Source organism: Poecile atricapillus, chromosome 4, assembly GCF_030490865.1.
Source record: "Poecile atricapillus isolate bPoeAtr1 chromosome 4, bPoeAtr1.hap1, whole genome shotgun sequence".
Taxonomy (NCBI): Eukaryota; Metazoa; Chordata; class Aves; order Passeriformes; family Paridae; genus Poecile; species Poecile atricapillus.
Genome location: NC_081252.1, coordinates 39015577 through 39039599, shown reverse-complemented (window position 1 = coordinate 39039599; position 24023 = coordinate 39015577). Strand labels below are relative to the sequence as shown.

Below are 24023 nucleotides of genomic sequence, written 5' to 3'. Positions count from 1 at the left end.
CTTTTTATTATTTTATTTGTTTAATTCAACGTTCTAAAGCAAATGTATATATTTAAAAAAGAAGCCTTTTTCCATATTTAGTCTAATTTCTGTGGCTGATATGGTTCTAAACTGGAAGCCAAAGTAGCATTGTCTGGTTTTCAGGGTGGCCTTGTTTTGGTTGATGAATTGGTCTTGGGGTTTTTGTTTCCTTGGGGTTTTGTAGGGTCAAAGCAGTCCATAGAGGGGAGCTTGTACACACTCAAAAATCCACCCTTTTCTTCTTCAGAGACAGACTTCACAGATATAAATAACTTGGCAATGTTAACCTAGAAACAAATTTTTAAAGTAATGTGTTCTCTTTGATTTAGTGATATCTGGGCCCTTGGTTGTGTTCTCTATGAAATGTGTACACTTAAACATGCGGTGAGTAGAAACTTTGTGTCTCTAGAAGAATAGTGATTTCAAACAATTTATTTCTGATGTTATGCAGATATATTTTAGTTGATGAAAGGCTTTCATGGTAGCTGTTTGAAAATAATCTTCAGCCTTTTCATGTCTCTCTCCTGTGCCAGCCAATATTTCTCATTGGTGTTTTGTTTTGTGCCAGTCTCTCAGACATCTTGGCACTTTGGTTTTTAATGGATTGTATTAGCTGAAAAAATTGTTTGGTCTTGTAATAAAGGAGACTAGGAATAGTGGGGGGGCATTTGTGGTTTTTTTTTTGTTGGTTGGTTGGTTGGTTTGGGGTTTTTGTTTTTGTTGTTGTTTGGGGGTTTTTGGTTTTTGGCTAGTTGGTTTGGGTTGGGTTTTATTCCCAAAAAAGCTTAAATTTATTGAAAGCTTCATTGAAAGTCAGAATTTGGATTTTGCTTTTTTGCAGATGGATTCATGTATTTCTGTGTAGAACAGAAGTAGTGATTAGAAAAAAACTCCCAAGGTGGAGGAGTTGCCATTTTCCAATTTTTTTCTTTTTCTATATATGTGTGTGTGTAGTTTGAAGAGTATGTCTTCATCATCCATTTTTCAGTTAGGAAGGGAAGAAAAATTTGGGTTTTTTTTCTCTCCTGTTTTAAATTTTTTTGTGGATTTTGTTTTGTTTGGAGCTTCTTAGTAGCTATTTTTATTAAAAGAAAAAGATTATAACATCATGAAAATGGAAAGAGATTTTTCAAGAGATAAGGACTTAATTTCATTTCAGCCTTTTGTAATTTCTTCTTGTTTGGTCTTTTATGTGGCAATACTGCTAACAATGTTTAATTTCTGAGAGTTGATGTCAACAATTTGTTTTCTGTAAGCTGGGTGATGTGTATTGTTTTCTTTTTATTGTACAAAGGAGTTGAAATAGTGCCCTCTGTTACCTGAGCTTAAACTGAAATCTAAGCATTCCCTTGGATTTCACCCTGAATGAGTGTGAATACTTTACATTCTGTAGTCTGAAATGGAGGATTGCTAAAAAAAGCAGGTGGCCTGCTGTAGTTCAAAGCCTGTGGAAGAGGAAGTCAAGCAGATAATTATTTTTTTCCTTAGTTATATATCATTGTCAGTCTAGATCTGGAGGGAAATAATTACTTGTTAGCAACATTTATGTCTCCATATTATGAAATACCTGTATTGTGATGTATTTTTAATTGGAATTTTAATTTGAATACTTGGCAACAGATTATTTTGAACTGCTGGTGTTGACCTTAAAAATGTGTATGTTGAGGCAAAAGAAACTATACTGTTAGTTTGGTTTCCTCATCATCTTTATGTGCAGCCTTGCATGTGGACAGGTGATAAGAATAACTGTTTTCTTCCTTGTGTGATACAGTTCGAAGCCGGTAACATGAAGAACTTGGTCCTGAAGATAATCTCTGGACCTTTTCCTCCTGTTTCTATGCATTACTCCTATGACCTACGTAATCTGCTGTCACAGCTGTTTAAAAGGAATCCTAGGAATAGACCATCAGTAAACTCCATATTGGAGAAAAACTTTATAGCCAAACGGGTTGAAAAATTTCTCACACCAGAGGTATGGTGTTAGTTTTAATTCTAGCTTTGCTAAAAACATCATAGGATTTTAATTTTTCTTTATTCTAATGTTAATATATTACATGGAAAACTGGAGTAATGGTATTCCCTAGAGCTCTTATAGATGGGGTTAGTTGAGGAAAAAAATAGTTGTACCATGAACTGTAAAGAAAAGCCTCAAACTATTAAGTGTTTGGTAGTTTCCATAAGTAAATCTAAAGTGACATTTTCTGAAGTGCATTGTTTTGTGTGTTTTTCTATATTATGAGGAATCATGACTGAGATGATTTGTTTAGATATGCATCTTCTCATAAAATGCTGCTGCTAATTATTTCAGCATTGTTGCTGTATAGAATTTCTTCAATACATTTTTTGTTTGTAATTTGGAACGGCCTGAGAGCCTCTTCTGGAAAATAATGCTAAGTAAAATCATCTTTAAATTTCATGAGGTTTAAATGTATCATGTGTATATACTCCCAAAGGTTGCTTCCTATTCTGTTTGAAATCTATTCATATCATTTGGTATCTAATAATGTCCTTCTAATATGAATCTAGTCAAAAGAGATTGATTAATAAGTGAATAATAGAATTGATATAAGGTAAATAAATATAGAAGAGAAAGGACACAGAGGAAGTGCAGTATAAATAATTCTAATGGATTCTAACTCACAACTAAAGAAATGTCATGAAAAGTCCATATACAATTGGAATTTCTATTGTGTTGAAATAGACTTTCAACTTACTTCATCCTGAAGTCCTGAAGAAAGGTAAAATTCAGAAATCTTTACAGATAAGTTTATTCTAACATTTGCAACAGTAATAGTTTGATCTGATTTTATTTCCAGTAGCTAGAATGGATATGAAATTTTTATTTGGAGTCAGTCAAAGTATAATCAGTAATAGGCTGTCTCTATCACCAGATGGTGATACTAATTTGTCCTAGATTGAGTATGAATACTTAGGCACAATTTTTCCAATTGTACCACAGCTGTTTTTGACTTTAGAGGTGTTATCTAATATTTAAAACAACAACAAAAAAAAAAACCTACAGAAAGCACCTTTTACTATATCTGTCCATCTGGTACATTCATATTCACCAGGAGGTGGTAATTCTGTGACACAGGTGTAATGCTTATTTTCTTTCAGTATCATCCATGGCTAGTGCTGTTGTCCTCAGTTTTCCTTATTTGAAGTTTAAAAATTTGGTATCTTCAGGTAGTTGATATCTTCAGGATGTTGCAACTGTTGCTGAAATCCTATTCTTGAATGTCAGGAAATCAGTCTTACAGTTTTATGTAAATACTTTCTTAAGCTTGATGGTTACTAAATTGCATTATAGAGCAGATCTAAATTAGCATCAATTTTTAGAAAGGGGAAGGGGCTCTTTGAAAAATATCGAAGAGTCAGGTTTCTTTCCTGTCACTAAAGATGTTACTACAGAAACATCATATTTCAGTTGCTACAGCTTACCACTCAAATAAAAGTTTCAAGATCACCGAAATACCATTAGTAGGAAACTCTAGGAAACTGTGTGACTTCTGGCTTACAGAATCTTTGATGCCAGACTCTATAGATTAAAAATTTGTTCTGCCATCATGTGCAGAGTCCTAAGTTCTGCACTTTGGTTCTTGTTTTGTTTTTTTTTTTAGTTAGGTCAGCATTGTAACTGACTGGTACAATGTACTGACTGGTACAAATCATAGGAATCTGGGTGGTACAAGATCCTGTAAAGACTATTCCTAAACTGACACTTTTCATATATCCTTACTGCTTTTCCTTAAATATTTTTCATTTCCTCTATATAGGTTTTGAGGTGTTTGTTTCAGAATTACCTACACTAGTTAAGACAATGGCTTATTAATACTTGAATATTCTTTGTCTAGTCTCAAATTTTTCACCCTGGTAAAAGTGCTTTCTGTGTTTTTATTATGCTAATTTGATATGCCTGCCAGCACACCATATATGTGTTTCCAAATTCCACATATGTGGTCATCTTCCCATCTTAAAAAGAGTAGCAACACTTTAAAACTGCAAACATTTTTAAAGAACTATTTTTTTGACACAAGCTGTATGAAAAATTAAGGTGAACTTTGGCAGCTACTCAGAAACCTAAAATGAATTATGCATAAAAATTGTGTTGGTGCTCACATTAAATTTATTCTAGATTCTTAGCTAGTTCATAAATGAGATAACATGTGCCATCCAGAGGTCAGACTAAATTGCTTTTTAAAATTACCTAAGTAATTATGCCAAAAATGCTTAAAATTACTCCAGCTTCATATCTGTGTTAGTAATACTAGATTCAATACATCAAGTTGAGTATTCATTTAAATGTAATTTACAGTAAGTGCTCTTAGATGCTAACTGATAATGGCACACTTGTCTGAAAATGAGTTCTTCCTAGCTTTGGTCACAGGTACTATTGACTAACTCTTCAACTTGTTTAGCTTATTGCAGAAGAATTCAGTCACAAAATTCTCCACAAGTTTGGACCACATGCTTCACCAGGTAAGTTAGTGTCTACACTGCTTTTGCTTTCAGCTCTGTCAATATCATGTATGTAGCTCTGTTCTTTTACTGTTTTTTTTTGTTTGTTTGTTTGTTTGTTTGTTTTTGGGTTTGGGTTTTTTTTATGTGTTCTCATACCTGACTGTAGAATTTTTAGGAAAAAAAAAGAGATGAAGCAATTTGCTCCCCTCCCCTGAGGAGCTGGACATATGTTGGGTACAAATAATGCAAATACAAACTATGGGCCTGTAATATATTAAGTATACTTTTTCCTTTTGCAGTGTGCTACAGTTCCAAAATTTAAGGAAACAATGTAGACTTCAAATAATGGAACTAATTCATATGCTATGATCATATGGCTTATTTCTATCCCTTAGTAATGACAAATGGCTAATGAGAAGTACGATTTCTTAAGTAAAAAATGCAGGATGTTTCACAAGAGATTCCAAGATAAAGCCCTGCTTTCAGTCTAATTCAGTAAAATTTCTGCTAATGGTAACAAAGTAGATTAGTTCTGTTGAGATTGTCTTACTTCATTTTACTGCATTAGTTTGCCTTTTTTTTTTCCCTAGTTATCCTTTCCAATTATTCTATTTCCCTGTAATTATTTGTTGCTTTGGCAAGGGCTTTGGTATTTTTTGGTACTGTTGCTGTCCTCCTATTCTGTGGTAAGAGAGCCCTGCTAACCCAGAATCAAACCCACAGTATTGGTGTATTCAGGAACTCTGCGGGGAAAACAGTATCCCTGAAGGCCATTGAAGCTCTTCCAGAACTCACCCTCTGCTGCCATTAGCATTGCAGGTTTCAGTCCAGTGTTAGTGGAGACAGGCCTGTCTCTCCATTCCATTAGGAGACCTCTTCGCTGTGTGCATCACCACTGTGCAGTAAAGCAAGGCAGCTGAATTAAGTGTCAGTTATCTAGCTCGAAGGTTTAAGATTTAAAAGCCAACCACTACAACTGGCCAGCCTGGGTAGCTCAAAACCAGGTTTTTTCTAATTTTATTTTTTTTTTTCCTTTTCAGCTAAAAGACCAGTTCAAGAACAAACACTGACTTCAGTTGCACCAGCTCAGAAAATTACCAAACCTGCTGCAAAATATGGAGTGCCTTTAACTATTAGGAAGTCTTCTGGTGTACCTAAAAAGCCTAATGAGAAAAAGCCATTGACTAAAATTAAACAGGTAAGAAGCTAAGTTAGTTAAATTGAGCTGTTTTGTTCATACATTATTTAAGTACTATGCCTTCCTTTCCAAAATGTCTTGATATGTAGACATGCCTCATGTACCTGCAGAGAAAGTAGAACTAGTAGTTTAAATGCTTGGCTTGCTTCATTATTGATTGTTTGTTTAGTTGGTTTTCATATAATTTTTGTAAACTTCTACTTTAGGCTTGGGTTTTAATTCCACGGCTGATTACATTTGTGTGTTTTTATTTGCTTTGTTGGTGTTAACCACTCTTAGAAATACTGGAAGCCTGTCATGTGTACCAAGATCATTGACACTGGATAAGAACCTTTGCATCTTTTCTCTTTGTTCCAAAATAATTTTGAATTTTCAAAATATGCAAACTTTTTCTAGCCAACAAAGTGTTGTCAGCCAGAGGAACTGTGTAATTGAAAGAGGAGTTTCCCAGATCTAATTTTATGAGCTAATGAGAAAGTTTTCTGTATACCATCATAGAGTACTTCTGATCTTTCTTCCTGTTGTCTTCTCTGTATTCCTTATTACATAAAACTTTTATTCTCTCTGTCTTTATTCCATTAATTACTGCAAGGTCAGGAGTTGTTTTTGCAACAGCTACTTTTGAGCTATATGCACATGACAAACAACTAGCAACCAAGGGGCTGCTGCTGCTTCAGCAAGAGAACTAGCTCAGATTTTGTTCTGAATAAGTAACGTGGTTGTTGTTGTGGGGTTTCTTTTGGTTTGTTCTGGGTTTTTGTTTTTTTTTTTTCAACGCACTTCAGAGAACACAATACTGAGTGCTCTATCCATCTATCAAAGTTGTAGGTGTATAGAAAATTGTCCTTGAGATACAAATTATCCATGAAGTTCAACAGTTATCAGAAGTTTAGAGAAAAGCTTATTGATCACACAAGCCTTGGCTCATGAAACACAGTTTGAAAAAGCAAGAAGGGAGAGGTGCAGACTTCTTGTGTGTCCTTGTGAAATCACGAGGTTTATGTGTTTTAAGGCTTGCTTGCAGAGCCATCTATGGGTCTTTGTCACAGGTTTCACCGTCCAACTTGCCCCAAGACTTAATGTGGCAGACTGAGGAAATACCCTCTTCCCATGTGGAGGGAGTTACTAATACTGCTTTTTTAAGACAGTCTTACTGTTAATTGTACCTAGTGATAAGATGTGCAATAGAAACAAGGGCTACAACTTAATACAAATTTTCTTCTCTGAGTCTGAGCTTGCAGCACTTATCTGGCTTTTCAGAGGAGCATGTAAGAATCTTCTCCTTTATTTAGTAATTTTGCCTAAACATTATATTATTACAAGTCTCTGAAGGTTTCCAACTTAGACAATACTTGATTTTAAGGTACCCATTTGGCAGGATTGCATGTTGTCAAAAGAAAATACTGTGAAGCTCTGTGTGTTCTAGTATGGCCAGAAAAAAAAGCTTTAAAAGTAATAATGGCTTTTTTGAGAAGATTAAACAGCACATTTTGTTAACTGTAGCTGCTTCTTTAGCAGGTATTCAGTGGTGACTGTGTTGTCAGAGGTAACAAGAACCTTAGTTAGAGTTGGAACCAAGTGAAGTACCAAGCAAAAGAGCCCTAGGATAACCTACCAAATCTTTTCTCCGAAAGAGAGAATCTTAATATCTAGGCCCATTGAAGAGTTATTATAAAGAAAAGATTGTAGTGAAGAATGATACTACCAGCGAAGAAAAAATTAAGACAAAACATATTTAAAAATTACTGCCTTCAGCTTTTGAAGAACTTTTAGAACATGATGAATAAGTACCGCTAGATGATAGCAGTGCTTTTCACTTCAAAGCTTCTGAATAATCAAGTATTTTAAATCCCATTTAGTGCACACTCAGTTGTAACTTTAAGAATATGTTTTCTGATAGAATTTTTCTCTCATTCTGGCATCATGCTGTCTAATTTGAAGTTTCACCTTTTATGCAGGCATTTCCAACCCCACTGATTAAAATTATTCTATTAGAAAAAATGAGGAAAACATTTGAGTTATCATGAAATCATCTGTTTTCAAACTGAGCAAAAGCCAAGTCCACAGCAAGAATGATAAAATACAACCTTCAAACCTTTCCTCCTCATCTTCTTTCCCAAACATTATATAGCAGTGATTTCTTTTTTTTAATCCTTGTGGACATACACCAGCAATTGGATCAATAACCTGACTTGACAGAGTAATAGCTCAGTAATAAGTATCAAATTATATGCTTATTTTTCAGGAACCTTCAAAAAAGAAAAGGTTAGAGTTGCCTGAAAAAGAAAAACGCCAGAGAGAGCAGGTAGACAAGAGTCTTCAGATTTTTCTTTATTCCCCCATAGTAATTTTAATGAAATACATTGTGGTGTGGTGTGTAATATGCAGTGGTTTGATTTCCCAGTTCCTTAACATGTTTAATCCTTACACATTGCAGATCAGTTTACCGAAGGCAGATGAAATGAGAAGATTGGAAAAAGAAAGGGTAAAATATGTTTAAAATGTGTTAAGAGTGATGTTCAATTTTTACTTAGTGGCTCCTTGAATTTTGTTTTCCTGTATTGTTTTCTCCTTCAGATGGAACGAATAAACAGAGCCAGGGAACAAGGATGGAGGAATGTGCTTGGTTCAGGTGCAAGTGGTGTTAAGGTTGGCAGCAGATGCAGAAATGTGATGCAGTCTGTTCCCCCCTCCTTTGATTACATGAAATGGTCTTCTCTTTACAGAAAGATCTGCCCTTGGAGGTCAGCTCTTGGGGCTGTCCATTATTAATCTGTGGATAATTTGAGATAGACTGTAAAAGCTCCTCCCTAGCCTTTTGGAGATTGTGCAATTTTCATTTTTAATATTTCCTAAATTTCTGAATCTCTTCTCTTTCTGCCAGTAATGGTTTTCATGCACCACTTTCTTATTTCCACGCCTGCTTTTGCTGCTTTTCCTGTGCTGAGTGTATGCATGAACAGCTTCTTTCACGTTCAAGTTTCCTCTTGAATTTCTTTTTCCTAGGTTTTCATATTATAGTAATGGACCTCTTTCCCAGTATTAAATATTTGCTTCTAAACATTCCTTGTTATTTAGCAGCATAAGAGTTTCTATATGTTGATAAGATGTTCAAGAATGGGGTAAAAAATTCTGAGTAAATCCAGTTCTTTTTTTAATGCAGTGTTCTGTTTAGCCATTCACTTTGTGCGTAATTTAATCCGATTCCCTTGACAATTTCTTTTTCCCTATTTGCGCATGTGATATTTTCATGGAAACATAACTATCCTGGGAAGTAGTCTCATAAAGTTAGTTGAATATAAGGGTCTGGGTACTTCCATCAGACAGACCCAGTGCAGGAATTTAAGTAGTGCTATGGTGTAAATCTATCTGACAATAGAAAGTGGATTGAAACACAGGGATTTGTTGTGGTGTTAATGAGTCTTACGAAAACACTGGGCACAAACATGTTTAGTAGGGTATTTGTAAGCAAGCATTGACTAAGCAATAAAGTCAAAATGGGTAGAGGCTTTAATGCTATTCCTTGTACAAAAATGAGGAATACAAACCGCCCAGGTTTCAGTAGCTGCTTATTAAATATTTAATTTCAAAAGAAATATCATCTTTGGATGTGTGCCATACATCTTATAAGTAAAGCTTAAATATAAATGAAAACTTAAGCATACTAGACTTTAAAAACTACAAAGTGCTGATTTAATGAAAAAAAATCAGAGAATGTAATTTGCCTACCATGTTGTCCTCCTCTCCTTCAAGGTCAAACTGGCAGGCACCAATACAAGCTTCCGTACAATGTGATATGCATGCATCCTCACATTTGGATGAGAGCTGTATGTGCTCCTGAACAGTGTTTCTGATTAACTCAGTTTTACTGTGAACATATGAACTGTTCTGTTGTAGCTCCAGCTGCATTGTTATCCGTATTCTTGGTTATCTAGGGAAGCTGTAGCTAGTGAATGTGTCTGTTTTCACCAAGTGTCACTGGTATAAAACGTCATGGTAGGTGGAAAAATCATTGAGATGTTTTGTTCAAATTGGATAGTTGAGTACAAATCAGACTGCAGGCTACTAGTTTATCATCATTTCAGGTTTCCATATACTATTATAATATTCTTGACTTCGTTATCTTTTTCCTTCCTCCAGCATGAAGGCAGTATATCCAGCAAGTCTCGGACAGTGCTGTTGAATAGGATTGTTCAAGCTTTCCAATAACCCAAGCCATAAAGCCTCTTACGAAGGCACAACAGACTCATGCACTGCATGATTCTGTCCTCCTGTTTTCTTTTCGGGTTGGTGGCTGGCACCTGTTTCTGAGGAAAAGCAGAGAAAGAGGTGGCAAGTGTTTGGCTTTGGGTTTGTGGTTCTAGCAGGAGCTGTAACTTCTCCAGACTGTCGATGAGCACCTGCTTTATATCATTTGCCTAGAGAATGATGATCATTCTCTAGTATTTAGATTTTGGAACCTGAACTCGAATGATGATAGATGAAACCTTTAATAGTGTCTAAAGTAAGACTTTTCCTTCTATTTGTAGAAACTATAGTCTTGTATAGTTATTTTTATTCAGATCAGCAGTCTACCTGCAAATTTGTTTGAATGCCTGGATAAATCCTTGATTTAGTATTCTCATCTGGATTATGGGGAGCCATCGGTGGACACTGAGCAACTGAAACTCAGAATTTAGATCAATTCCATTGTCATATATAGTCTCCTCAAGAACTTCTAAACAGGCCGTCTTAAACCTGTCACATCTTTACTCACCTGTTTGAATTTATACTAAAATTTATACTTCAGACCACTCTGGGAGGAAGATTGACACTGTTGTTTAAACAAATTCCATAGATTTACTACCATGGGCTATTTGACTGCTTCCTGCAGGTGTAAAAGATACATTTTTATGCATGTGCTGACAACCTTAACCTTATTTTGCCAGTTTCACATTTTCTGCATCCATCCTTGGCTATTACTGTACACAGCTGCTTGAAACATTTTTTTTTATTCATTATTTTCACTTGAAAATTCTGCAGGAATTCTAATGCCTTGAGAATTACAGGGTTAATTTGCATAAAACAGTACCTTGTGGTAGGTGTTCGCCTGATCTGAGCTTTAGAAGAGAAGCATCTCAAGTCTAGTGATGGAAACCAAGTTATAGGTTGGTGGCAATGGGGGTTCTCAGATAAAGCTGCACTTAGTGCCATTCGGCAAACTTAGAAATGTGCTCAGCTGTTTCCAGCTTCATGAAAAACACGTGTATTTGGCTAGAAAACACTTGTTACTACTTCAGTTGGAATTGTATTGCTTTTTTTGCTAAAACTTTGATTTTTGACATGTAGTATTATCTATCTTTGTTTACTCGTCAATCGAGTCATTTTCAAAGACTTGCAAAATGCATGTCAGATGGCTCACGTATAACTGGACTATGTTTAAAGGAAGCTAAAATGGTGTTTTATTCTCAACTGCTTACCAAAACAAAAAAAAAATAAAAAAATTAAGCTATCTTGTAATTCATTAAAATAGGGCCATGTCAGGGATAGAACTAGGACCATTTTAGAATTGTTGCAGAATATGTTAATACTATTACTTTGCTGAAGAGGCAAAAATTGGAAGAGCCTATTAAAACCAGTATTTGAGATTTCCGCCCTACCCCTTTTGGTTTCCAGGCACCATATTATGTTGGTGGAGGTGGTGTTGGTCCTTTGCCTGTGTCTTCCAGAGGACGCTATGAGCATTATCATGCTATTTTTGACCAGATGCAACAGCAAAAGGAAAACGTCTTCAGAATAGCTGAAGAGAGGGAAGCCAAATTGAGGGCAAAACTACAAGACCGAGGAGTTATTGAAAGGTATGGCTACCTTCCATTAGAAGTTACACATGTTCTGCTTTAGATGAAAGTAATGAAAGTTACTGTACGTATTTATCTACAGAGGAATTCCACCTGGAACACGTCCAGGAGTTCCTAAGGGACCTGCAGGTCATCACCATTTACCTGATGTTGGTGCAGTTAGGAAAAAAGTGAAAAGATTGAAGGAGGTGTCTAAACAAGCCAATGCAAACAGGTTGGACTATGATAATCCGTGAATCTGTCCCTACATGTTAGATTCTTGTTCTGTGTCTGGTTTCATTTAGTAGTTGAGCATGGCTCAAGATCGCTTCTATTCATTGGTATTGTGCTGTCTGTTTGTGTGTTAGTCCCTCACAGACCACAATTCTTTTAGAGCCAATGGAGATCTTGGCACTTCCAATAATGGAAAAAATAGTTTACTAAGAAAATGTACCTAAAGTAGATTTCAGACAAAATTATTGGCTTAATGTGGTTGCAGATAACAACATAAGCCTCCTCCTTTGCTTTGTTCATCGTTCCACTTTTTGTGTTACCTGACAAGATGCTTCCTTCTCCCATCGTCTTATTCTTCCTGCCTTCTATGCACCTAAGTGTATGTAGTATTGCAAAGTGTCTAGAATGATCCCAGAATTGTTGGTTCCTGTTTTGATCAGTGGAAAACTTCTAGAAGCTTTCTTCATTGAGATGTGAATGTCAGGTGTTATAATGGTGTGCAACTTCTAATTCAGTATTCAAATAGTGAATTAGAAGATCTAAGTCTAATTATTGTAAATAGGGTATTTTTATATAAAAAAGGATTGTAAGCAAGTTCTAATTTTCTTTTTAATGTTTTCACTCTTTCAAATAGCTTCTTAAAAACTTCTTTGCTCTCCCTTAGGCCTTGTAATATTGCTCAAAGAACTGTGTTTGCAGCTGTGACTAGTAAATGGGAAAATACCATTTTCCTGGAAGTTCAGTACTGTGAATGTTACTAACTGACTTTCCGAGAGGCACAAATTTTCTCCCTCATTATTTGAGCTTCTGCAGAGCCAATGATCTATTCCATGGAGGAAGAAATAAATGGAGTTAATGTGAGAAAAAGGAAATGGCGAAAGAAACCATTTATTCTTGTAAACTAAATTGATTCAATTTTATGGTCTAATATAATATGTACTCACAATTATAGATTTTTTTACTATTTTAAAATTTGCAGCAATAACATCGTTCTTAACACTGATATTACAATTCTGAAAGCTTCAAGGTATATTTTATATTCTTTATAGTAGGTTGGACTGTTGTGAGATAACTAAAATTCTTTGTGGTACAACCCAGTACTGGAAGGCAACTTCTGCCAACTGTATTTGAATCTATTTTCTCCTCTGTTTATTCTCAGTGCTTTACACAAAGCACACAATCCCCAGCACTTGCCTAAATTAGGAAACAGTTTGACTTGTACGTCTGAAAATATTAGATTATATTTGTCTACACCTGGATGAACTCTTTTAAATGTATTAAAATTGAGAGCAACTATAGCAAAGTACTGCAAATTATTCATAACACAGAGACTGGGAAGAGAAACCAATTCAGTGTTTCTCAAATACGTGAATTTGGAAGCACTCAATGAAAACACTGTCCAGAAGTTTCAAAATAGGTAGAGATTGGGGTTTGTTTATAAATTGGATTACTGTTAGCCTTATATTGAGGTGCTGTTTCTTAGCATCTTAATGGGTTAAGAATTTGTGTTTTACCTAAAAGCTATTTTATTATCATAGCCTGCCTAGCTATATTTCTATCCTGTACTTAATTCTTTCAGCTGAAGGCAAGTGTTCATGATGTTTCACTCATGAAGGAATTGAAATAACAAGAACTTTGTTAAAGATAATAAATTTAGGTATATATTGAAGAAGCTGAGAAGTCTTCAAGTTGAAATCTTTCTCATTGTACTACTGCTGTATTAAAAATACTCAGTGTCGACAATCTTGAAAAATTGTCTCAGGCAATGCAGCCCAGAAGAAATTTAGTTGAAATGTTTTGGCAAAATGAGTCACTCACCATTAGAGTCAGAAAAAACAATTTCATAAAATATTCATAAAATATTGAGATAAGATGTTCCTGTGAATTTGATTTGAGACAAGTAGGACTGTCTTGGTTTGGAGTTTTTTGGAAAGACCTCTCCTCTGACACTGTAAGGTTCATGATGTGTGACAAACTTCAGCTGCATGGCAGGGCTTTGCACAGATTTCACTATCCACCAATTGAGTTCATATGTAGTTAAAAGATAGAGTGAAAATCTTATAGTGAATCACATGTGTGTACACAAAGATTGGCAAGTGTTAGTTTCTTTACCAGTAATGCCTGTGTGGATTGTCTTGCCTTTTCAGATCAGTGTTTGTTTTATTGTATCAAAGTGGTTTTATCTCTATCGTACTTTTAACAAATTGTAGCGTGTAGAAAAAAGTAATTTCCTTTTTGATTGGGGTGTGAAGGAACAAAATAATAAAATGCAAGTATTTTAATTAGTGCGTTAATTCATTGTGAGTTACTAGAGCTTCCCATATTGCAAAATGATTCTTTCTTTAACTGCCTCAGCCTAATGGATTACTTCTATCGGCATATTCCAGTTTCTTCCTGACTGTTGAAAAACCCCCAATGGTCCTCAGTTAAAGGAGATTGGGGGGACCTTGGAAAGGCCTCATCATTCTATCACTTGTAGATATCTTACACTATTTCTCAGTGTTTTGGTTTTATTTTAGTACAAAACTTCTCCAGGTCTACTTCTAACACATTTGTCAGAATCTGGTTCCTCTGTGATCTTATGAATGTACTCATTCATTGTAGAGTTGCAGTAACCTAAATGCAGCCTTCTTGTCTTTCCAAGCAGGTCCCTGACCCGGGGTGAAACTTGTCAAAAAACAATAATCTTGTTATGGCTAATTCTAGGGTAGGAAAATTCCATCTCAGACCCTTTGAAAACAAACCAAAAAAATCCCACAGGATTCTCTAAAAAGAATTGCTAGAACACTCAGAGAATAGTAGCACTATAGTAATTCCCTAAGTGGTGGAAGCTCTTACTGCAAATGTAGGAGAGTCTTGAAAGGCAGTCACAGTATTAACCTTACTGAATGGGTCGTGTGATGAGTTCTTGCTCATCTCTGAAGGAAAATCTTGAAGGAGTCTTCTTTTTCACAAATTATAACAGTAATGAAGGAAGCTGAGATACTTCGAGAAACAATCATACCAAGATTGTGTTTTGAAATTCATTTTTGTTTTGATGACAAGAATCTGTAAGGACAGCAATACAGGGTTTTGGATTTATTTTTTTAATAGTTCTTCTCACTTTTACTAAGCCTATTTTCCTCCATTTTGTGGAAGTGTATTTTGGCTGATGAAAGGCATTTTTTGAAGAAGACTTACTCATATAAAGTTACTTTTTTCCCCTGTGTGTTCTAGTTAGAATCTAAGTGTGGGGAGGAGGACAGTGGGAGTGGTAGTGTTTAGTGTCATATTTCAGAGACTTTCATCTTGCTATGTTGAAATTACTCAGGCAAAAAGGATGGATAGCTGCAGATAGAGCAAAGCAAGTTGAAGAATTCTGGCAACGAAAGAGAGAAGCCATGGAAAACAAAGCTCGAGCTCAGGGACACATGGTATGAAATCTGATCTTCAGTGTATTACTGTTTCAGCATGCTTTGTGAGTCTTTGAAGCAGTATCATAAGTGAAATGCTGACTAAATATTTTCCTTAAATGTTGAAAAGGAAAGAGAATGGGACATACGTTTTCTGCATTTTGTTGCTAATTTTAATAAAATGTAACATACTCGTGCAGTACATTTCTCATCACTTTAAACTTACTAACAGAGGAAATTGTCTTTGTTTGCATGTGCCTAACTTGCTGTTGTTGTTGTGAATTTTAGAAGGTTCATTTACATTTTTTTCTGTTTATACTTTGGAGTCTTGGTTAAAATTGAACTTTGTGTTATACACTAGCTTGAACCAAAAATGAAGTTTTATTAAACTGTTACAGCTAATGATCAGATGTAGTAGTGCATGCTAGGAAAATACATTCTGTTTATTGAAAGGGTATTATAAGGTCATCTGTGTCCATCAATGTTGACCTTTATAAAACCTTTACTCTTTAGAAATTAAGTAGAAGATGAAATGAAATGTTCTTTAATGAAATGTTCTTTATGCTTATGGTTCTAAATTCAGTATTCCTTTAGGAAGTTTGTTTAAAACATATATTGGAAATTACTATGTGTTTTGATAACATGGAGGGTTTTACTTTTTGCATGCATTTCGCACTATTCATATGCAATTGAGTGACAAAATCTTTGTCAGCTCCCAAAACTGAACTGACTGTGCTGGAGTAGCAGTGAGATGAAACCAACTGCAGATGTGTAGAAGTGTCTTCCTGAGTTATACCTGATAATCAGATTATGATGTAAAGGCATGTCTTAATGTCAGGGTTTATTTAATTTACAATAAGCAATTTTTAGGTACTTTGATTCACTGCTTTGATGGTGAAGTATCCTTAGATTAGTATATATGTTTTAAAATACCAGTCTTCCTCTCTAAAACTATGGCTCTGTTTTTAAAGCCTTCAAGACCTTTGGGTCTATTCAAATAAGTAATTTTGAAAAACATAAGCAATTCATGTCAGTGCCTCTTCTTGGACAAGTCATTAGTAGTACCTGCTTCCATTTTGTTTTCTGTTCTTGACTTAGTTGGCATTGATATTAATTTATAAGATCAGTCAATTTAAGATACCCAACTATTCAAGTTATTGTTTCTTAGTTTTCTCTAATGTGTTCAATGAGCCTCAATGTTTTATTCTTAGATGGTTCCCATAATAAAACAGGGAGATTCAAAAAGAGAGAGTTTTAAAGGGAGAGTTAAAAAAGTAACTTCCAGATGTTTAAGATGTATAACTTGATGCCAGAGTACCAAATGCATCCCTGAATTTGCCATTAAAGGCGGAAGTTATCAACAGCTTCCTTCTATTTATGCAGGACAATAATTTGACTAGCTGGCAGTTGTTCTCATATAGGGACTGTTGTTTGGACAGTGTTGATCTGAATGGAGAAATCATCAGCCTTTTGTCTGATGACTGGCACTAATTTACTCAGCTTCTATTAAATATAATTGCTGTCAACTTTAATTTTCAACTGACAGTCTAAATTTGACTCAGTAGTTGAGTCAATGGTACTTTCAGACATCTGTTTTTTAAGACAGCTGCTGACCTAATTTGCTACTTCACTGTAGCTGTGTGGCTTTGCAAAACATGAGTCCTGGTCTTGGAAAATTTGATGTAGGCAGATGAGTATAAAATTAATAATCTATTAAAAAAAACCCAATCAGTTCTCAAAAATCTTGCTTCCAGTTTCTTTCTTAAGAGCAGTTATATAAATCACCATCAGTGATGGAAATACCTAAAATAACTTCAATGCTAGAACAAAGAACTGTGAAATTCCTTCAATAGTGCCAGTAAGCTTGTGTAAAGCTCAGGAACATGTGTTAAAAAGTTAAAAATAAAACCAAATATTTTCTGAAAAGATGAATATGGAAAATATTCTTTTCCATTTTGTGTGGCTTAATGCTCAAACTGAAAACAGCATTCATAGAACCCTTATGAATGTATAGGAACTATTCAAAATGCTTCCTTTAATTTGTTCTCTGATCCCCTGATCACTAAACCACGGAAGTGCAGTAATGTGCTATTTCCTTAAACTATTAATTTTTCTCAATTTGAGAGATTATTTAACCAGAATATTTGGATTCAGTCAACAGCATCACTTGAGTATTACTGGTTTCTCTACACACAAGCTTAAGAAAGCCAAAGCCCCTGGCATGTTATAGGGCAGGTCTATCACAAGTATATGTGCTTGCTGTCTTTATCGTATGTCACAGTCACAAATCAAGGAATTTTTAACCTGTTCAGCGAAAATTTGTGGTATAGCATTAGTAAAATAAGTCAAGTATTCTTTATTTTAATCCAGGAAGGAAACATGAAGTTAAACGATTCTTGCACAGAACTTCCTTAAAGGTTGAAATCCTTTTGGTGGAAAGTCACAGAGTACATCACGTGAACCAAGTCTATACATTGCATGTACACTAGACATTTAGCACAGCTTGTTAGGTTTAATGCATATATTTAAGTGCTTTATTAGATTTTTGAGTCATCATTGTTAAAAAAGCTTACTCTAAGAACATAAAAAGATTCCACTTTCTATTTTTGGCTTGACTCAGCAATGGCAGAAATCCCAACTCTGTGCCACCATTTTTATATATTCCAGATGTAGAAAACATATCACAATTTAGGTTTTCTAACATAGCATGAGAAAATCAGAACTGAATGGAGAAGGCAACTATATTGTGAGAAGTCTTATCTCTCTCTCTTTGGCTACTAAGAATTTTTAGTTACTGCTGTCATATGTTTCATGTAAGTGAAAAAGACATATTGGTTAACTTCCGAACATCTGCAAATCTTTGATGGATTTGGTTTCTTATAAGTGAACAGTTATTGGATAAAGCAGATAATTTTACTGCCCCAGCCACCTTAAATTTCATACCATTAAATGGCAAACAGGGTACACTGCAAAACGTGGCAGATACCTATGGAGGCAGGTCCGTTTCTGCAAGAGGAAGGAAATCCAGAAACAAGGAGGAAGAGGTATGCTTGCTGCATGTTTGCCACTTGGCTCATCACAAAAATAGCACTATTTTGTCCTTCACTGTGCCCTATTTCCCTGCATGGTTCCATCTGTGTAACAAAATTAAAGGACTTTCTACATTTCTAGGAAATAATTTACTATTAATGTACTAAAGTTTGAGTGTGTTTAATTGTTTTTTGTTTTTAAAATAATCAAAATGATAGTTGCTTACATCGATCTGTCTCAGAGAGATTCTTGAATTTGATACTCATAGGTATCACTATATCTTAATCCTGTTGTGAGAAATGCAACCTTTCCTAGATTTCAGTAATGTAAAATGTAGTTATAATTAATACTGAGAAACATACATTCGTTTTCTTTATTTTCTTTACATGAGAATTTTTCTGGAGGTTAGTAAATACTAGTGAAGTGATAACAATAATGTTGGGGGGTGGTTCACCCATTTTAGTGTTTTGTGGAATCTGATATATTTTAAGTTAACTGTACTGGAGAGAGTTTCCATAGAGCTGAAACTTGTTTCATTTCTTTGTGTTAGGAATATTTGGCAAGATTGAGACAGATTCGGCTACAGAACTTTAATGAACGTCAACAGATTAGAGCAAAACTTCGTGGAGATAAGGTTGGTTTAAAAATAATCTTAAATACTTCTGAAAGTTGATTGTGGGGTCTATTCTTTTACCCCTGGTGGAAGACTTTTGTTCTAGGCAGTTTTATATAGAGACATATATTTTAGACAGCACATATTGTGAAAAAAGCTGGAATTTTAGAGCATCAAACTTGTCTTGTGTACCTCACCTGCAGAACATGCAGCAATGATGAGGTGCAGCAGGTGAGAGCCCAGCATTGTAGGCCACTTTCCTGTGGCAACAGGAGGCACATTACTTTTTTCCTAATTTATTAAAGCTTCACATCTTTTAAAACCAATCCTCCCTGAAAAACCAAACAAATAAACAAAACCTCCACTGGTCCCAGAGATGAAGATCTGTTCAAGTAGACATTGCATTTAAGCAAGGAGTTACTTAGTGAAACTGACCCATGTTAGTCATATAGTCAATTAAAATATTCTGAGTAGGCACTTGTATCACTCAGGCTTTAAATACATGAACTGATGATAATTCCCTGAAGACTTTTACGTTGCAGAATGAAGCTGCCAGTTCTGATGGACAGGACTCTAGTGAGGAGGCAGAACTGAAACGCAAGAAGATAGAAACACAGAAGGTAAGTGTGGAGTGGGAGGAGATGGAAGTTACTGTTGTCAAATATGTTTTATATCTCATGAATTTTCTTATATTTTATTTTGCTATCAGTAGTTTGTTCATGTATCCACTGCAAAGTGGGGGGGGGGGGGGGGGGGGGTGGAATTACCTGTATTGAGCAAACAATTCTGTTCAGCTGCCTTGTCCTGGCAATTTTTAAACATGATGAGACATAGTGTAGTCTATTCTTGCAAGTCAAGGATTTTCCCTATCCAGGCCTTTGAGATTTATCTCTAGGGTAGCTCTAGTCCTAATGGCAATTTGTTATAACTAAAACAGCATTTTGAGGCTGAAAGGGTTAAGGAAGATGTACCATAGACAATAGCTTTATTTTAGTTAAAGGAAGACAAAACTCCTTAAATGGACCGACATGGGCTATGTGTGGATTGGAATGTGAGTCATATAACCCTGTGATGGATTACATTTAAAACAGATGCATTTCACAGAAATCCAGTGATTTGATTAGAACTTTATTCCATGTGATGGTTTTATATCAATAACTATTTCACAATACTATACATAGCAAGTATCGCTCTTATCTATTCTATGATTTTTTTCCCCATCATATGCAAAGTACAGTGTAAAACCAAGCTAACCTTATGCCTAATCTGAAAACTAGAGATGAAAGAGCAATTGAAGTTTTTTGTGTTTGAGTAAGTTGATTATATTATATTGGTAATATTAAACTGAATATTTAATTATTTTTTGATTAATGCATTTAGCTTCAAAGCTAATTTTAAATAGAGATTATAATTTTACATCATTCTGTTTAAGATTACAATGTACACTAAAAATACAACCATGCAAATCAAGAACTGCAATTAAATTTTGAGGAGTTGCCATTATTTCAACATAAAAGATCAGTTATTATACTTGTGTGGTGATTTTGTCAGTGGAGTCCTCCTTTCACAGTCTATACAGTAGTGAGGGAAAGGGAGAGGAGTAATCCAAGAATATTCCTTCTTAAAATGTTCCATGAAATAGGTTGCTGATGATTTTATGTTGGTCTTTTTTTTGCTTGTTTCCTGTAGGCCCAAGCAAATGCTCGTGCTGCAGTTCTGAAGGAACAGTTGGAGCGAAAGAGAAAGGAAGCATATGAAAGAGAGAAAAGAGCCTGGGAAGAACATGTAAGAAAATAAATCTGTTACATGCAGTCAAAGTATGTAGGGCCATATCTTTGTATAAATAAAATCATATATGTGATTTCTCAAGACAAGTAGTTCTGAAATTGAAAAGTATCTTGCGTCAGTCAGAATTCCCTATTTAGAAGCCTAACATTAGGTATGCTTACAGGAAGACTTCAAAACACCAAACCTAAGAATCATTAGGATCACCCCAACTATTTTATTAATGGTGTGTTAATGACCAAAATTTATTTTTTCTTTTACATTTGTGTGCTATGGATCAACAAGTCAAACTAGTGATATTATGACTAGAAAAAGCAGGATGTGAAGCTGACAAACTGATGTGCAGTGGGTAGTTGTCGTTTGTATGAATGTATGGCATTATTGTCCTTTTGTAAGGATTACATGAGCCTAATTGATAACACTGTATTTAATGTGCAAAGTCTTGAAATTAATTTTTTAATTTTTTTTAATTGAATCTATACAGCTGATTGCAAAAGGGGTAAAGAATCCTAATGTGCCTTTTCATGTGGAAGATACAGAACATAGTCCTGTGGATGGACTACAAGAGCCTGGAGCAGCTCTTCCTAAGCCACAACTTCCAGTGAAGTCTGGTGTACCTGTCATCTCCATGACTTCTGCTTTGAAGGAAGTGGGTGTGGTAGGTACTTTTGCAAACAGGGTAAAACGAATGGAAAGGAAATAGATACTGATTGGAAGGAGAATATAGAGAAAATGTATAGGTTAGGTAGAAAAAAATTGTGAAGGTCATTTTTTGCTTCTAATTATGGAAAAGAAATAAAAAAATAAAAAAGAAAAAGAAAACAAAGCTTGGAAGCTGTTGAAACACATCTGTATGCTAAAACTGAAATTCGTGTTTTGAACAAAATAGCTTATGATGAACCCTAGGCTGTGGTTTCCATTTTGATCAGGGCAGTTATGTTTAGTTGAAGAAGACATCAACTTCCAGCATTTTTATTAGCCTCTTGAAGAGAGGAGTTAATGAGTTGGTTACTTGGTAGAAGTGAGTGGATAAATTTTGAATTATTAGGATTATGTTATATTAATGATTGATTGAACTTGAATGAGCTGCATATTCCAGAGAAGACCAATCTTAAGATTCTTGAATCTGTTAGTGCTGTCTCTTCTTGTTGTCTAAAAAAGCATCCTGATTTCTATTTTGCACACTCTCGGTCCTGATATTGTAAATACTTACATATTTACCTCAACTGCTTTATGTTACAATTGTGAAACTGAGCAGATGAGTGTAACCTTGTACAATTTAAATTTTTAACACAATCTGTGTTAATTTGAATGCTAGTTTTTGTACTTTTACTTAAGCTGTTTCTAAATTTCAGTGTAGTGTAGTACTTCACACTGTATTCAACCCTGAAGGCTATGACTAAGGGAATAGAGCGAAACTTACGCTAAAGAGTAGATCTAAAATGTAATGCACTGAAAGATGTCAGTTGATAGCTGGAAAAATAAATCATGTTTGGACAAATACTTAAATCCTTAGCATATTTTTTCCACATGAACAGTTTGTCTCACAGTAATGCATGACAGTGACTATAACAAACTGAAAAATAGCACACAGAGCAATTGGAATTGGAGAATACAAGCCTTGTACACCATTTATAGATTCTACATTTTTGCCTTCAATATGTAGTTTTCTTATTTACATATCACTTGTCTCTTTTCCCTTCTGTTTTTCCTTCACAAATTATTCTTGACTCTGTGCTTGCCACTTTTTTGGTTCTCTTGTAGAATTACTCGTTTGTAGCATAGGAATTCGGTGGCGTCTTGCCACAGAGGTCATATCTGGCTTTATCTCTGTATGTTTCGTGCTCTGAAATCTTATTTATCTGTTTATATTGAGTGATTCATTTGCTCATCACTTTCAGATAGTGATTGGTTCAAAGATGGAAGGTGCCCTTGAAATTCTGTCTCTGGGAAAGTATAAAACAGAATAATCAAGTATTCTGTTTCAGCGAACTTGCACTTGGTATTGGAAAAGTTTTATTATGTCTATTTTTATTCTCAATATAATTTTTTTCTGACATGTTCGTCTACTTTCTATTTCATGCTTCTTGGACTTAAAGGATGAACATGTAATAACTGCTGCCCAGGAATCTGAGGAGGAAATAAAAAAGCCAGATTTTGCAATACAAGTATGTCAAATTATGTACAGTTTCATTTAGGATTTCTTTTTAGAAAGGCACTATTTTAATACATATGTTGGTCCTTCTTTCAGAATAAGCGAGAAATTCTGAGAAGATTGAATCAAAATCTTAAAGCTCAAGAAGATGAGAAAGGAAAAAAGGAGTGTAAAAATACCTCTGAATCAGCTGGATCTGAAGATGGTAAGGAACAAGGTGACCAGCCACTTCTGGGAGATCGCAAAAAATGGGAATCTGGGGTATCTGAGCTGGTTGTTCCTCTAGCTCAGTTATCAATGGAAGATTCTCTCTCTGGAGCAGAGTGTAAGTACTTTTTTTCTTTTTTTTCCACCATGATATTAGTAAATCAGTTTGCCATGTGTAGTGTGTGGTTTTATAAAGCAAGTATTCTTCATTATTATCATCTTGTTATCAGTTACATGTCATCCACTTCTAAAAAGCTGATAGTTGTGTATTGCCTTAAATAAGGAATAAGGCATAGGCTGAGTAGTTAAATGGCTTGTAGGAGATTCAATAATTTCAAAATTTCAACAACAGTTACCTAATTAAATGCATGGTTACTTTCTTTGTGTTTTTTAAATAGACACTAATTTAACAGAAAGAATAAAAAGCATTTAAAACATATGAAAGTTTCTTATTAAACTTGAAAATTCTGGTTTGTTGTGTTATCAGTGGGGGAAAAAAAAACCAACTGAGGGGTTTTTCTTAATTTATATCTGTTACTTCTTTTGAGACTTTCTTAGCTTTTTCCTTTCTTAAATCAAGACTGTCATTCCAGATTTTCTACTTGCCTTCTCTGGTCTTTTGGTTGGAAGCCCTTTTTCCTGGTTTCAGTATATCTTACTAAAAGGCTGTTTCACATTGTAGAAAGTAATAATCATTGAGAATGTGACAGACTTGCATCTTTTTATGGTAGTTTTATAGTACTAGAATGTTATAATCTTTTGCTCTGTTTTCCTTTGTCACTTTATATTCTGTTTTCCTTGGATGGAGAATTGACAGAAATAAATGTCAAAGGATAGCAAGACAAGAAACTTTCTAGTTTACCATTTCAAGTAAATTTCAAGACCATTCCATGCCAGTGTTAAACATTTCTCATACTGCTTTCTTTTGGAGTGCCTAAATTTCTGAAAAGAGCTACTGCTGCTATTCAGTTGCATGTGTCAACTGGTATTGAATAACTCCTGTTATTGATTGGAATTGGCAGAAGAAAAACTCCAGATAAGCACAGTCTTTAGGCTGCCTGACTTGGGGTGAGGTGACATGAGTTCAGGCTTTGTAGCCATTTTAGTTTAA

The 24023-nt window shown here is 35.0% G+C and overlaps 1 protein-coding gene across 3 annotated transcripts in view; it reads left to right on the top strand.

Moving 5' to 3' along the window:
* NEK1 (NIMA related kinase 1) overlaps window positions 1–24023 on the top strand; it is a 43683-nt gene that overhangs the window by 8354 nt on the left and 11306 nt on the right. For 2 of the 3 annotated variants that reach the window (XM_058838978.1, XM_058838979.1), the window contains exons 9-25: window positions 351–405; window positions 1793–1993; window positions 4440–4500; window positions 5523–5680; window positions 7926–7985; window positions 8118–8165; window positions 8258–8329; window positions 11336–11517; window positions 11600–11731; window positions 15041–15143; window positions 18083–18166; window positions 18703–18786; window positions 19293–19385; window positions 20455–20550; window positions 21035–21208; window positions 22650–22718; window positions 22802–23030. In XM_058838978.1, coding sequence (XP_058694961.1) covers window positions 351–405; window positions 1793–1993; window positions 4440–4500; window positions 5523–5680; window positions 7926–7985; window positions 8118–8165; window positions 8258–8329; window positions 11336–11517; window positions 11600–11731; window positions 15041–15143; window positions 18083–18166; window positions 18703–18786; window positions 19293–19385; window positions 20455–20550; window positions 21035–21208; window positions 22650–22718; window positions 22802–23030 — 1901 coding nt within the window. Of the gene's footprint in view, window positions 1–350; window positions 406–1792; window positions 1994–4439; window positions 4501–5522; window positions 5681–7925; window positions 7986–8117; window positions 8166–8257; window positions 8330–9820; window positions 10153–11335; window positions 11518–11599; window positions 11732–15040; window positions 15144–18082; window positions 18167–18702; window positions 18787–19292; window positions 19386–20454; window positions 20551–21034; window positions 21209–22649; window positions 22719–22801; window positions 23031–24023 lie in introns of those variants that run through there. The other variant, XM_058838980.1, reaches the window with a different exon arrangement.